General features: G+C 42.5%; 1 protein-coding gene across 21 annotated transcripts in view; it reads left to right on the top strand.

Annotated features, from left to right (window-relative positions):
* Positions 1-13,331, top strand: part of PDE4DIP (phosphodiesterase 4D interacting protein) — a 223,239-nt gene that overhangs the window by 30,459 nt on the left and 179,449 nt on the right. The window contains exon 1 of one of the 21 annotated variants that reach the window (XM_072769539.1): positions 7,297-7,610. The exons of the other annotated variants lie outside the window; for them this stretch is intronic. Coding sequence (XP_072625640.1) covers positions 7,591-7,610 — 20 coding nt within the window. The 5' untranslated portion in view covers positions 7,297-7,590. Of the gene's footprint in view, positions 1-7,296; positions 7,611-13,331 lie in introns of those variants that run through there. 21 annotated transcript variants of the gene reach the window in all.

Here is a 13,331-nt window from a genome sequence, read left to right as displayed (position 1 = left end):
TCATAACATTTATTGTTTCTGCTCAGAAGTCCAGAATCTTCCCATATAAATAAGTTCAGGTGAAGATTAGGCTCCTGGGATATGCCTCCTTGAGGTTATTCCCTCTTGATCTGAAAATCCTCTGAGTTTTTGGTTCCAATTCTTTGAGTCATTCTTCTTTTTCCATAAGAAATGGTCCTTGTTTTTTCAGTTGGGTAACTTTCTCAGCTTGCTTGCTCTCCTTGGCAGGTTGAGGATCCCAAAGCATCTTCTCACTCTGTACTGCCTTAATCCCTTTCAGTCCATGCTGGTGCAGTTCACTTAAAAAGTTGAGGATGGAATGCCTGGGTGGCTCAAAATGCCTGCTCCCAATGGGGAGCCTACTTCTCCTTCTGCCTATGTCTCTGCCTCCCTCTCTGTGTATCTCGTGAATAAATAAATAAAAGGACGTCCTAACTCTATAGTTCCCCTAAATTCTGCTTAAAAACAACACAGTTCTTTTTTTTTTTTTTTTCCTAATCCACCTTTTTCTATCCATACCTGAAAGCATTCACTAATAGTCTCCTTGAGACCTTTCTAGGTTCTGCTGCATCCAAGTCTCAGAGTCATGGCCACTTGTTTGAGGTTTTTGTTATAGCAACACCCATTCACAGGTACCAAATTGGTTCGATTAACTACTATTTAGGAAACTAATGCAAAACTTAATGGCTTAACACAAAAAGATGTGCTCTTCTATCTTATGATTTGGAGATCAGTAATCCTAGCATGACTCAGCAGGGCAAATCTACTCTATAGAGCCACAGCTGGTGCTGCTCAATTAGGTCCAGCAGATGATGGGACTGATCTAAAAGGTCCAATATTGCTCCATTCATGTGCCTGGCACCTTTATGGTAACTGCTGGGTGGTGGGCTCAGCTAGATACCTCCCCTCTCTCTGTGGAGGCTTAGAGCCTCTCTCCACAGAGTTTTGAAAGAGGATGTCAACTACTTCCATTCTGACCTCGGTTTGTATTTTCTAATTAATTAAGTTCTTCTTACCAGCTTCCCCCTTAATTCAGGTAAAAGACCCTACGCGCAAAGCATCCCCTGGCGGACATTGAAACTATCCCCCTCAAGCATAAAGGACTGCCCTGAGCCAGCAAGGCCCCTGGGACTGACCCCAGGACAATGATCGACCTGGCCTTTACTATCCACCTGCATGCACCCACCAACCTTTGTCCCACTTTTTCCTTAAATACACCTGGAAGTATTTCTAGTACTTTGCAGACAGTGTTTGAACATAAGTCTGCTGTCTTCCCCATATTGACCTCACAGAAATGAATTTCTTGCTTCACCACCACTCATTTCTCTGCCTTTGGATTTTGTGAGCAGTGAGCGGCTGAACCTGGTCTGTTTCAGCCCCCCCAGAGCCAGGTGCTCCTGCACCCCTGCACCCTGGCTATAGTTTATCTAGCATGGGAGTTTCTTATCTGGCAGCTCTGGACTTCAAAAGCAAGTGTCCAGAGCATTTTGCATGGAAGATGCAAAGCTTCTTAATGACTTAGCCTTAACAGTCCCAGAACATCTCTTAACCGCTGCATTCTATCAGTCAAGTAAGTCTCTAAGGCAGACCTAGAGGGAGGAGAATTAGATCCCATCTCTCAATGGAAGAAGAAGGAAAGAATTCTCTCTTACCCTTGATTGCAGAATGACTCCTCTCTGTCTAGAAAGGACATTAAAAAACAAAAACAAAACAAACAAAAAAAACACAACAACAACAACAACAAAACACCCAAGGTTAGAGAGAGGGACATAGTGTGGGGGACAGAAGAGGAATCTACTGATTAACGAAGTCCACTGAATCAACTGCAGTGATAGTGGAGTAAGAGTTACATACACATTGTCCTCTTATCTAAGTCTCAGTGAATGTGAGGTGAGAGTTAGGGAAGGAGTGCGCGTCTTGAATGGTTAGGCATGACATTCTGGAGCTAAACTTTTAAATCTCAGCTTTGTGAATTTAGGCAATATACTTCATCTCCCCAGGCTCCATGTTAGTCATTTACAAAACAGATAACTAGAGCCCACCTCATCATGTTTTTGTGAGAATGAAAGGAGTCAGTACCCTTAGCACTTTTAGAACAGAATCTGGCAACAGTATGTTAGACATGTTTCTTTTTATTGTTGCCTTATGGTTCATGCAGTAATTTATATCACAATCAATAGTCCTTTTTACCAAGCATCAAGCTGGGGAGGAGAAGAAGAAAGAGGAAAGGAATTTTTAAAAAATGAATGGAATGTAAAAGTACCACTAGAATATTCTGAGCTTAGTATAAAAAAAAAATACTTCCCTATTTTTTGTCTTTTCTCATCAATGCAAACATTTCCTGAAGCACAATCCATCAACCAGTTCAAGAGCAATGTACCCAAGAAAGAATAACATAAGTAATTTCATTTACAACTGCTTTAATTTATTGACATTACCTACCTAGATTCTTTGAGTTCTGAATCAGAAACCAGGGAGAGATACACAAAGAGGAAGATGTGTTACTTTTTACATAATGATTCATGGGATCTATAGTCTTCTCTTACTCAGAATGGGAGTAAAAGATGTGTCAAGATAGGCCAGGCTATGCTGCAGTAGTAAATAATTTCCAAATTTCAGTAACTTAATACAACAAAAATGTATTTCTTGGTCATTCCACACGTTTAATTTAGGCCAGTAGGAACACTTTGATCATCAGAGTCACTCAGAGACCCAAGTGGATGGAAGCTTCATCTTAACATGTACTGATCTTCAAAAATCAATACAACAGCGGAAACTGACAGTGGCAAATCATGTACCGGCTCATAAAAATTCTACGTTCTACCCAGAAGTGGCCACATGAGACTTCCTTTTCACATTTCAGTGGCCAAACCAGTTACATTTCATTGACCAAAAGCCACATCTAACTTTAAAATGGGATGGAAAAAGGTAAAGTTAGCATGTATCCACCAGGACAAAAGTTTAACAAAAAGCCAGAAAGTACAGCATTCAGGAACTGGCAGATTGTAAATTGCATTGTCCTTAGACACCTACTCACCCCTTCTGCAGTCTGTGGGCAGAGTGTACTTTTCTGCACCAATGACTTTGGACTTGGCTATGTAACTTACTTTGGGGAATGAAATACCACAGAAAGGGCAATGTTCTGGTTCTGAATGGAGACTTTAAGAGTCTGTGCCAACTCTCATATACTCCTACAATCTACTATGAGAGTATTCCCCAGGTAGCCACTGCTTCTTCCTGACATGAGAGCTACTTGGAAGCATCTTGAACCCAGGCCCAACCAATCCATACCTGAAGCCCAGATCCTTGAGTGAGGAGTATAATATTGAGAATTCTTTATTAAACAACACTGTTGCAACAAATATATGACTAATACAGTGACAGCACAACAGGATTTTAGGATGACTAGCTACTAGAGATAATGGTTTGCAAGAAAGTGTATGAAAGGGGCTCTTGGGGGGCTCAGTCAGTTAAGCATCTGACTCTTGATCTCAGTTCAGGTCTTGATCTCAGGGTCACGAGTTCAAGGCCTGCACTGGATTCCACACTGGGCATGGAGCCTACTTTAAAAAAAAAAAAAGAGAGAGAGAGAGAGAGGGCAGCCCGGGTGGCTCAGCGGTTGAGTGCCACCTTCAGTCCAGGGCGTGATCCTGGAGACCTGGGATTGAGTCCCACATCTGGCTCCCTGCATAGAGCCTGCTTCTGTCTCTGCCTCTCTGCCTCTCTCTCTCTCTCTCTCTCTCTCATGAATAAATAAAGAAAATCTTAAAAAAAAAAAAAAAGAGGGTCATCTGGGTGGCTCAGTCGATTAAGTGTCTGCCTCTGGCTCAGGTCATGATTTCAGGGTCCTGGGATCAAGTCCTGTGTTGGGCTTCTTGCTCAGTGGGGCGTCTGCTTCTCCCTCTCCCTCTGCCTCTTCCCAATGATCATGCTCTCTTTCTCTCAAATAAATAAGTAAAATCCTTTTTAAAAATTTTAAAAAAGAAAGCCTATGAAATAGGATTTTACTAGTTAGTATTTTAAGAAACATAAAGTAAAATAAGATGATATTTAATTATTTATATACTATATAAATAGGCATAGGCATATATATATTATAACTTAAATAATTTCTTATCTATTAAAGAGAACAATTAAAATGATAAAACCGAGTGTTGCTCAGGCTATGGAAGATGATAAAATTAGAAAGTCTTTTTCTTTTTTAAAGATTTTACATTATTTTTTTAAGATTTATTTATTTATTTATTTTAGAGAGAGGGAAAGAGAGAGCATGGGAGAGGCAGAGGGACAGAGAATCCTAAGCAGACTCCCCACCCAGACAGAGTCCAGGGATGGGGGAGGAGGGGACTTGATCCCATGACCCTGAGATCACAAGTCAAGGAAAAACCGAGTCAGATGCTCAACCAACTGAGCAACCCAGGTGCCCCAAAGACTTTATTTTTAAAAATAATTTCTACACCCAATGTGGGGCTTGAACTTACAACCCCAAGATCAAGAGTTACATGCTTTACTGACTGAGCCAGCCATTCCTGGAAAGTGCTTTTATCCTCACAACCCTATGCCTTAAGAAGTTATCATAGGGAAATAATTCAAAGGAATAAAATGATAGAGGCACTGTAATATTAGAAACAGTGTACCTATGCAGTAACAAAATATTATTAAGTAAACTATAGTTCCTTTGATATTTTTTAGCATTATATAATCATTAGATTAATAAATATATGAATACTCTAACAACATGGACAGATATCTAATAAGTGAGAAAAGGAGGACATAAACTTATGTCTAGGCTGAATTATAGCTATAAAAATAGATATGTAATATGTGCAGATAATTACCAGATGTAGAGAAATTTAAACAGTTGTGTTGACAGAGTGGATATATGGATGAATATTTTTCTTTTACAACCTAACACAAAAACTTTGTTCTTTTGATAATAAATGTAATCTTGAAAACTACAATGAAATCTCTCTTTTCAAGCATGTATGTACTCTTGGGTGTGTAAGAGTGAGTTGATGTTTTGGGTTAAAAAATACATTAAAAAAAAGACTGGAGAGAAATTTCAACAAACATTTAACACTGATTATCTCTGGGTATTATGGGTAGTTTCCTTTCTATATACTTCTTTATGTATTTTTCAACTATTTTACAATGAATGTACTATGAACTTAGTGAAAACATTAAAAAAAATAAACTGGTATCTTTTCTAGCCTCACTTCTGAGATCTCATAGTTCATTCATCTAATTAATGCTATCACTTGAATGCAGAATAAGTCTTGCTGTAAATACAGTTCCTCTCCAAACTCAGTAGCCCATAATTTGATTTGAGACAAAACTAAATATAACACCAACTTTGGTATGGAGGATGGAAATCTGACTCTTCTCGCCCTTTTTTGCTTGTTTGTTTGCAACAGAAGATTCTTTTCAAGACAGGTGGCCTGTAAGCCTTATCTCAGGTCAAACTGGGCCTTAAAATGTTTCCTGGAAACATTCTAAGCTCAGGAGTAGTGCAGCCTTAGGTCTAAGCTAAGAGCTGGGGTTCTATGTTAGGGGCCTATTAGATGGTTCCTCTGAACACTGAGATGTCTTACTGTTATCCTGTCCTCCCCACCCCTATTCTGTGCTGGTAATTAGGGGAATTCATCCCTAGTAGGCAGGATGACAGTTTGCCCCAAGAATACAGGCTCTGGGACAGCCCGGGTGGCTCAGTGGTTTTGCACCGCCTTCAGCCCAGGGTATGATTCTGGAGACCCGGGATCGAGTCCCATGTCGGGCTCCCTGCGTGGAGCCTGTTTCTCCCTCTGCCTGTGTCTGTGTCTCTGCCTCTCTCTCTCTCTCTCTTTCTCTGTCTCTCATGAATAAAAAAAAAAAAAAAAAAATACAGGCTCTCTGCTGTCTTCCAGTTCTCAGGCATGCCAGGGCCCTTCCTGAGTTAAACTCCCAGGATACCTAAAAGAATCAATTCACTGTAGAGACATCTTGTTTGCCTTATTTTCAGAAATTCATGGAGTAAATGTCTGGAGTCACACCAGGGAGAAGACAACTGCTATCAGAGTCTTAGCAGAGACTTTGAGCTTTTCTGGGGTCTCAACTTCATCATCTGTGAAATAAGTATGACTCAATCAACATTACCACATGTGGGCACTATAAAGCTTTCTGTAAATTATAAAAAAAAAAAAGAAAGAAAAGAAAGAAAAGGAAAGGAAAAAGTCAGGGTACCTGGGTGGCTCAGTGGTTGAGAGTCTGCCTTCGGCTCCCATGGTGATCCCCGTGGGATCGAGTCCCGCACTGGGCTCCCCCCACCCCCCCCACCCCCGGCAGAAAGCCCGCTTCTCCCTCTGCCTGTACTCTGTCTCCGTGTGTCTCTCATGAATAAATAAATAAATATATAATCTTTTTTTAAAAAGGTCTTTGGTAATGCTAATAATAACAGTGATCATGTCATATAATAAAAAGGTTTTATTTTAGAGCTAAAGAGGAGCTTTGGGGCTGCAAGCACTTTAATTATAGCATGTCTGACTTGCTTAAACCTCATTACATAAATAGACGGTACAGAGTCTCAGGCAGTGCCGTCACCAAAGGACCCTTTTCCATGGTCTTAGAATAATTGAGGGGGAGATTCTAGTACCGTTGGCTGCTGTCTTGAAGCCCTCCCAGGGCTCCAGGAATCCAGGAACCCTCTGCCCCCTCTGAAGCTAGTTTTAGTGCCCCAGTCGCCTCAGTGCTTGGAAACCTGAAGGCCGAAGAGGTACCCAGTTCAAAATCACGGGCCACCGGAGATGGAGGCAGCTAAGGCTGCAAGGTTTCATGAGGATGTTTCGCTATCTGAGGAAGGTTCCTGCCCCCAGATTGATGGTGAAGCTGACAGGTCCGATCTCTGGGAAAAATCACACGGCGTCCTGCGACCGTCTAGTGGGAGCTTCTGCATCCGGCCAGGACGGCTCCTAAGACCTTGCTGGACTCCAGCTCTGCTTCCGGGCTTACCTGTGGCTGGGGTGAGGCAGGCACGCGAGAGGGCCTTCTCTCCAAATTCTCCTGCCAGTTAGGTGCTGTATTTATCTAGTTGCCTATTTTACAGCGCCCCTGGGTGGGATGGGGGAGGAACGAAGGGGCTGGTCCGGCGCCGGCTCAGCCCTTGCCCTTGCGCCAACACCCTCCGGGCGGGCCGGGAGGGAGCAGGGGAGGCGCGCAGCCCGGCCCGGCCCCCGCCCCCGCCCCCGCCCCCGAGGGGGAGCCCCGCCCCCGCTCGCGGTTGACAGCTCAGCTGGTGCGCGGCGGCTCGTGCCAGCCAGTCGCGTCTCGGCCTGGGATCGCGTGCGCGCCCCGCCGGGCTGCCTCGGGCCGGTTCCCCGGACGCCGCTCCGCGTCCCGCTCCCCCCGAGCGCACTCGCTCCCCCGCGCCCCGACGCGCCGGCAGCTGGAGGTTCGGCCACGTCGCATCGTTTTCCTCAAAAGGTCGCGGAGCCGAGCTCCCTCGCTGCCAGCACAGGAAGAAGGAGCTGGAGGTCCGTGCGCAAGGGTTCTGGTTTTCCCAGGCTGCTTCCCCTCCCCGGCGAGGAGCGCCCCGAGAGTGAGGGAAGCGCCTGGAAAATGGAGCAGACGTGGACCAGGTAGGTGAGCCGCGGCTCCCCCCCCACCCCCCCGCGCTCCGGCCGCCGCCCCGGGGTCGCCCCGCACCCCCGCGCGCTCTCCCAAGTCGCGCCACACCTAGGGGCCTTTGACAATCTTCTCTTTCTTTAAATGCCTAATTCCCACTTGTCTCCATCCTTCTGCACGGTTCTCTCTCGCGTTATCCTTCCTTAACGGATCTCCCTTCCGCCCAGTCTTGATATTAAACATACCCACTGGGGCTTACCTGGAAGTTTTTGTAGACATGGCTCTCTTGTCTTTCCCCTGTTCTACAGATGAGAGGGATTGTGTAGACCATTCTTTAGAGAGACGTTTCATTTCAGATATCTTGGAAAATACCAGATTCCTTCTCACCCTGCCACGTTTTTCTTCTCAAGCTCACCCTCCACCAGTCACACAAAAGGGGAGTGAGCGGAGCCCAGCAAGCTCGTCTCCAGAGTCTCCAGTTGGAGTGACTTTGGAAGAGGAAAGAAGGAAGACCAGGGTGCCCTTCATTGGCCAGGCTCTGTTGAGATCAGGGTGATAATAGCCAGCTTTTAGGTCAGATTTTGGAGATGCCCAGTGGAAGTGTGTCTTCTCCATCCCCTAGTCCTTTCCCTCAATGTACTTTAAAACAGACCTACTCAGGGATAAAAGGTAATGTGTTGGGACAAAGAGCTGGTTTTCGTCTGTCTGTGGATGGAGAGGCTGTACTCCAGAGGTGGTTCCAAAAGAGATACTGCTCCATCTCCAGGATGTAGCTTTGGAGACTGGAGTGAGGCCAAATGTGTGTGTTGACTCCTAAAGGAAAGCAGAAGGTATAGACACAGAAGGGAAGCTGGGGCTTACTGGGATTTGTGCAAAACTTATAGGGTATTTCAGCTGATTGTTCAACAGAAGTTCTCTACATCTTGTCAGTTTTAAAGAAATTGAAGCTGTGAGTGTGTTGGTAGACCCACACTATTTAGGTTTACAAGTAACAATTCTACTTTTTGCTCTTTTCTGCTCTTCTTAGCCCTTTCCTACCTAGAGGGCAGTTAGATAAAAGGAGTGCAATATAAAGACACAAGGCGACTAAAAACCACATCTCGAGGGATGATCAAGGGACCTGAGGCTCTCCAGTCTCGAGAAGGGAAGATAAGGGCTGGGATAGGGTGGATAAGGTAGCTTCCTTCAAATATTTGAAAAGCAATTAGTGGTAATGGGATTAGATGGATCTGGAATCTCTTAGGAGAACAGAAGACCACATTGTGAGGAAGCAAATGATGGCTTAGTGTAAGGGAAAAGCTTTCTAACAAGCGACCTCCCTGGATGGTAAATAGATTCTCAACCCTGAAATTGTTCAAGCAAAGGCTAGACGACCACTTGATGGTAGTGAGAGTGAGCATATCATGGATTCTTGTTCTCTATCAGTGTGGTTCACACTTAAAAAATATATATATATGTATATATAAAATTTTTTTCCTGAAATTTATGTTTAGATTTCAGATAAATTTGGAAATAATTCAGAAAACCGCAAATAATATGTTTGTGGTTTGATTCATGTCACAAATGGAATATATCCATGCTAATAGGCATTCGGATCAAGAAAGAGGACATAAGCAGCACTACTAAAGCCCTTGTGACCCAAGAATAATTTATCCTAACTTGCAACACTATAGATGAGTTTTGCCTGGTTTTGAATCTTATGTCAGTGAAATTATCCACTTTGTATTCTTGTACATCTGGCTTCTTTCTGTCTATCTTATGCTTGTGGGATTCTACCACATTGTTGTGTGTAGTTGGGAGTTCATTCATTCTTGCTTCTGTTTGGGATTCTACTGTGTGTAAATATATCGAATTTATCCATTCTATTGTTAATGAACATTTGGACAATTTCGAGTTTGGAGCTATTATGAATAGGTTACTTCCTGTGAACATTCCTGGGCATGTCTTTTGGTGAACATATGTACATACTGCTGTTGGGCAAATACACAGAAGTAGAATTTCTTAGTAATCGGAAATGCATGTTCAGCTTTAGTTGATACTGCCAAATAGTTTTTTGAATTGATTGTGAAGAGGACAGACAAGGGCTGAGATACACTGAAAAGGTGCTTCACATCACTAGTCATCACAGAAATGCAAATTAGAACCATAATGCCAGGGGTGCCTGGGTGGCTCAGTAGGTCAAGCGTCTTCTTTCAGCTCAGGTCATGATCTTGGGGATCTAGGATCAAGCCCCCGCATGGGGCTCCCTACTCGGCAGTGAGTCTGCTTTTCCCCTCCTGCTGTGCCCTTTCAAAAAATAAATTTAAAAATCTTAAGAAAAAAAAAAAAAAGAACCACAGTGCCATATCACTGTATACACCATTGGAATAGTTGAGATGAAAGAGACAGAAAATACCAAATGTTGGCCGGGAGAAAGAGTCAGAACGTTTATGCTTTTTTTCCCCTTTACAATGAGAAATGTACTTACATTACAACAGGTATACTTGCATACATACCTGAAACAAGAGTTTCATGTAACAAATCTTAACCTTACTATGTATTTTATACTCTGATCTTTTCCACTTTACTCTTTTTCTTTAAAAAAGAAAAAATGCTAGTGTGACTCAATTTATTTCACCACCTAGTTGATCATAGATGGAAAAATCCTATAATCGTATCATAACGATGTTTTAGATATTTCCTAACTCACAGCTAAAATCAGGTCATAAACATTTATTTAAAATGTGAGAACCGAGGACAGGCGAAGCACTGTGCTAAATGCTAAGGGTGCAACAATGAATGAGACTGAGTTTCTGCCTTTGAGACAGGGTTGAGGGTTGTACTTTCTCATTTTCTGTGATTCTAATAGATGCTAATGCAGACATATGCATGAGAGCCGGTGGAAAAGCACAACTTGGGAAATTCAAAGAATAAAAATTAACTATAGGGGCGCCTAAGTGGCTCAGTGGTTGAGCATCTGCCTTTGGCTCAGGTCATAATCCTGGGGTCATGGGATCAAGTCCTGTATCAGGATCCCTGCTCAGCGGGGAACCTGCTTCTCCCTTTGCCTATGTCTCTGCCTCGCTCTATGTATCTCTCATGAGTAAATAAATAAAATCTTAAAAAAATAATAATTAACTATAAAGCAACTGTTTAGAGGGTGCTTTAGTGGCTCACTACATTAAGCATCTGCCTTCTGCTCAAGTCATGATCCCAGGGTCCTGAGATGGAGTCCCAAGTCAGGCTCCCTGCTCAGTGGAGAGTCTACTTCTCCCTCTATCCCTCCCCCTACTCTTGCATTCTCTCTCTCTCTGTCTCTCAAATAAATGAAATCTTTTTTAAAAAATAAAATAAATAACTTTATTAGGCTTCCATTTACTAACTTGTGTGCTAATCCCTTTGCAGACTTCCTTTCACCTTATCCTCACAACTCTATGAGGTATGAGGGAATGTTATTATATTCATGCTTAAGACAAGAAAAAGTGAAATTTAGAGAGATTAAATAATGTGCCCAGCTGAGAAAGAAATATAGCCTGGAGTTGAGTTTTGTTGGTGATTCAGTTTCTAAGTTGGATCTGGAGCTGGCTCCTTATCCTGACTACTCAAGCTTATGAATAAGTGTAAGACTGTGATTCTATTCCCAAGTTTCATTCTTGGCAGCTTTGGAAAGCTTCCTGTCTGAAAGGTTCTTCACATGAGCCTCCATACCCTTTATCTTGTTCAGTCAATCCACAAAGGACAGGGTGCTGAGCATTTGAGTTCTCAAAGTAAAATATCCCCTACTGCCAGCTGCACATTGTCTGCCCTGTTAGAGGTCAATAGGAGTGTCTTTTCCCAGGGATGTTGCCTGACTGTTGCCAGATTCTTTGGTTAAATCATCTGGGGAGAACATGGTTGGTTCTGGAATACCATATTTCCTATTATGAATACATACACCAGCCTTACAAAAAACTGGTTTGGTCACAAATCAAATTAATATCCATGAATAAGATAAGGGTTATCAAAGAAGTAAGCTCATGGAGATGATGAGGAACCTGATGATGAGGATGATTTTGCTCACATTGTAAGTCTTGTATTGATCAGGCAAACAGCTTCTACAGCTCTGAATTTTTAGCAATCACTTTTCTGAACTGACAGCTCACTGAAGAAGAGAGCATATTTCAGATTCCTTAGATTGTATTAGTTTCTTTTTGCTGCTGAAACAAATTACCACAAATTTCGTGGTTTAAAGCAACACAAATTTGTTATCCTGCAGTTCTGAAGGTCAGAAGTCTGGAAATTGGTCTTCTAGGCTAACGTGAAGATGTCTGCAGGAGTATGTTCCTCCTGGAGGTTCTAGGAAAGAATCTATTCCTTGCCTTTCCCAGCTTTAGAGGCTGTCCACTTTCCGTGATTCATGGCCCCTTTCCAGCAATGGCAATACTCCAGTCTTTGCTCCCTTATCTCATCTCCTCTTCTAATGCTGACTCTCCCACTTATCTCTTACAAGTACTCTTGTAATTCCTTTGGGCCCTACTGGATAATCTGGGATAATCCTGCTATCTCAATCCTTAATCACATCAGAAAGTCCTTTTTGTCATGTAAAGTAGCACATTCACAGGTTCTGGAGATTAGGAATGTGGACTTCTTTGGAGGGCCATAATCCAGCCTGCCACACTATGCAATGCTGGAGAAGTCATTACTAATTCTCTTCCCCTTTTGCGTGGAAATGCTCTTGTTTGTAGCATATGGGGAAGCTGACGAAAAGTCAGGCAAATCATATGTGAACCTTAGTCAACTTCTCTAAACAAACGGAGGAAAAGTGAACTTGAACGTTCACAAGTGAACTTGAACTATTTAATGGCTACCTGTAAGATTGAACGTTAGGAAAAGAAAGTAATCCAATAGTCTGTTTTGCTTTGTTATATATAATCTTGTAATTTAATTTCATACAATGCAAGCATTGATTGTATTTGCCTGCTGTGGCTATGAAAACTTGGAGAAGTGGAGCGACATCCAGGAAAAACAGTGATTCAGTCTCAAAATTCAAAATTTTTAGTTTCTTCTCCACATAAAGTGCAGCCTTCAAGGAAGACAAGAAGCCCATTTACCATGGTTATGTTGCGCTTAAATGATCCCCATTGATAGCATATTTGCATTTATTCTGCTTTATATTAACTTAGCTTAACTTTCCTCTACATTAACTCCTTAACGGTAAAAGAAGCAGAGACATTTATTTCTCTTTGAATTCATGGTAAATTGGCAGACCCATTTACTAATGTATAGTTACAACCAGAAATCACACTCCCCTCCATTTTATGGGTGTGGCAGCTGAGGCCAGAGAGGTTAATTAAGCATTGGAGCATGAATATCTGCTTGCTTCCCGTACCTTCGCTTACTGTGGTGCTGCTGCTTTGCATATAGCCCTTTATTTTATTAGGAAAATGCTCATTTTGGGGATGCCTGGGTGGCTCAGTGGTTGAGCATCTGCCTTTGGCTCAGGGCGTGATCCTGGTCTGGGGATGGAGTCCCGCATAGGGCTCCCTGTGAGGAGCCTGCTTCTCCCTCTGCCTATGTCTGCGTCTCTCTCTGTGTCTCTCATGAATAAATAAATAAAATCTTATTTAAAAAAAAAGGAAAATGCTCCTTTTCATAATTCTATTACTGAAACGTCTTTGGTCTTTGAATTTTCCTTTTAACATTCAGCATTTCTAACAATTAATTCTCTGCATATGGGGAAGGAAAAATCTCTGCCTTAGAAACTCTGATCTACTTTT

The sequence above is a fragment of the Canis lupus genome, chromosome 12, assembly GCF_048164855.1.
Source record: "Canis lupus baileyi chromosome 12, mCanLup2.hap1, whole genome shotgun sequence".
Classification (NCBI taxonomy): Eukaryota; Metazoa; Chordata; class Mammalia; order Carnivora; family Canidae; genus Canis; species Canis lupus.
This window is presented reverse-complemented; position numbering and strand designations above follow the sequence as displayed.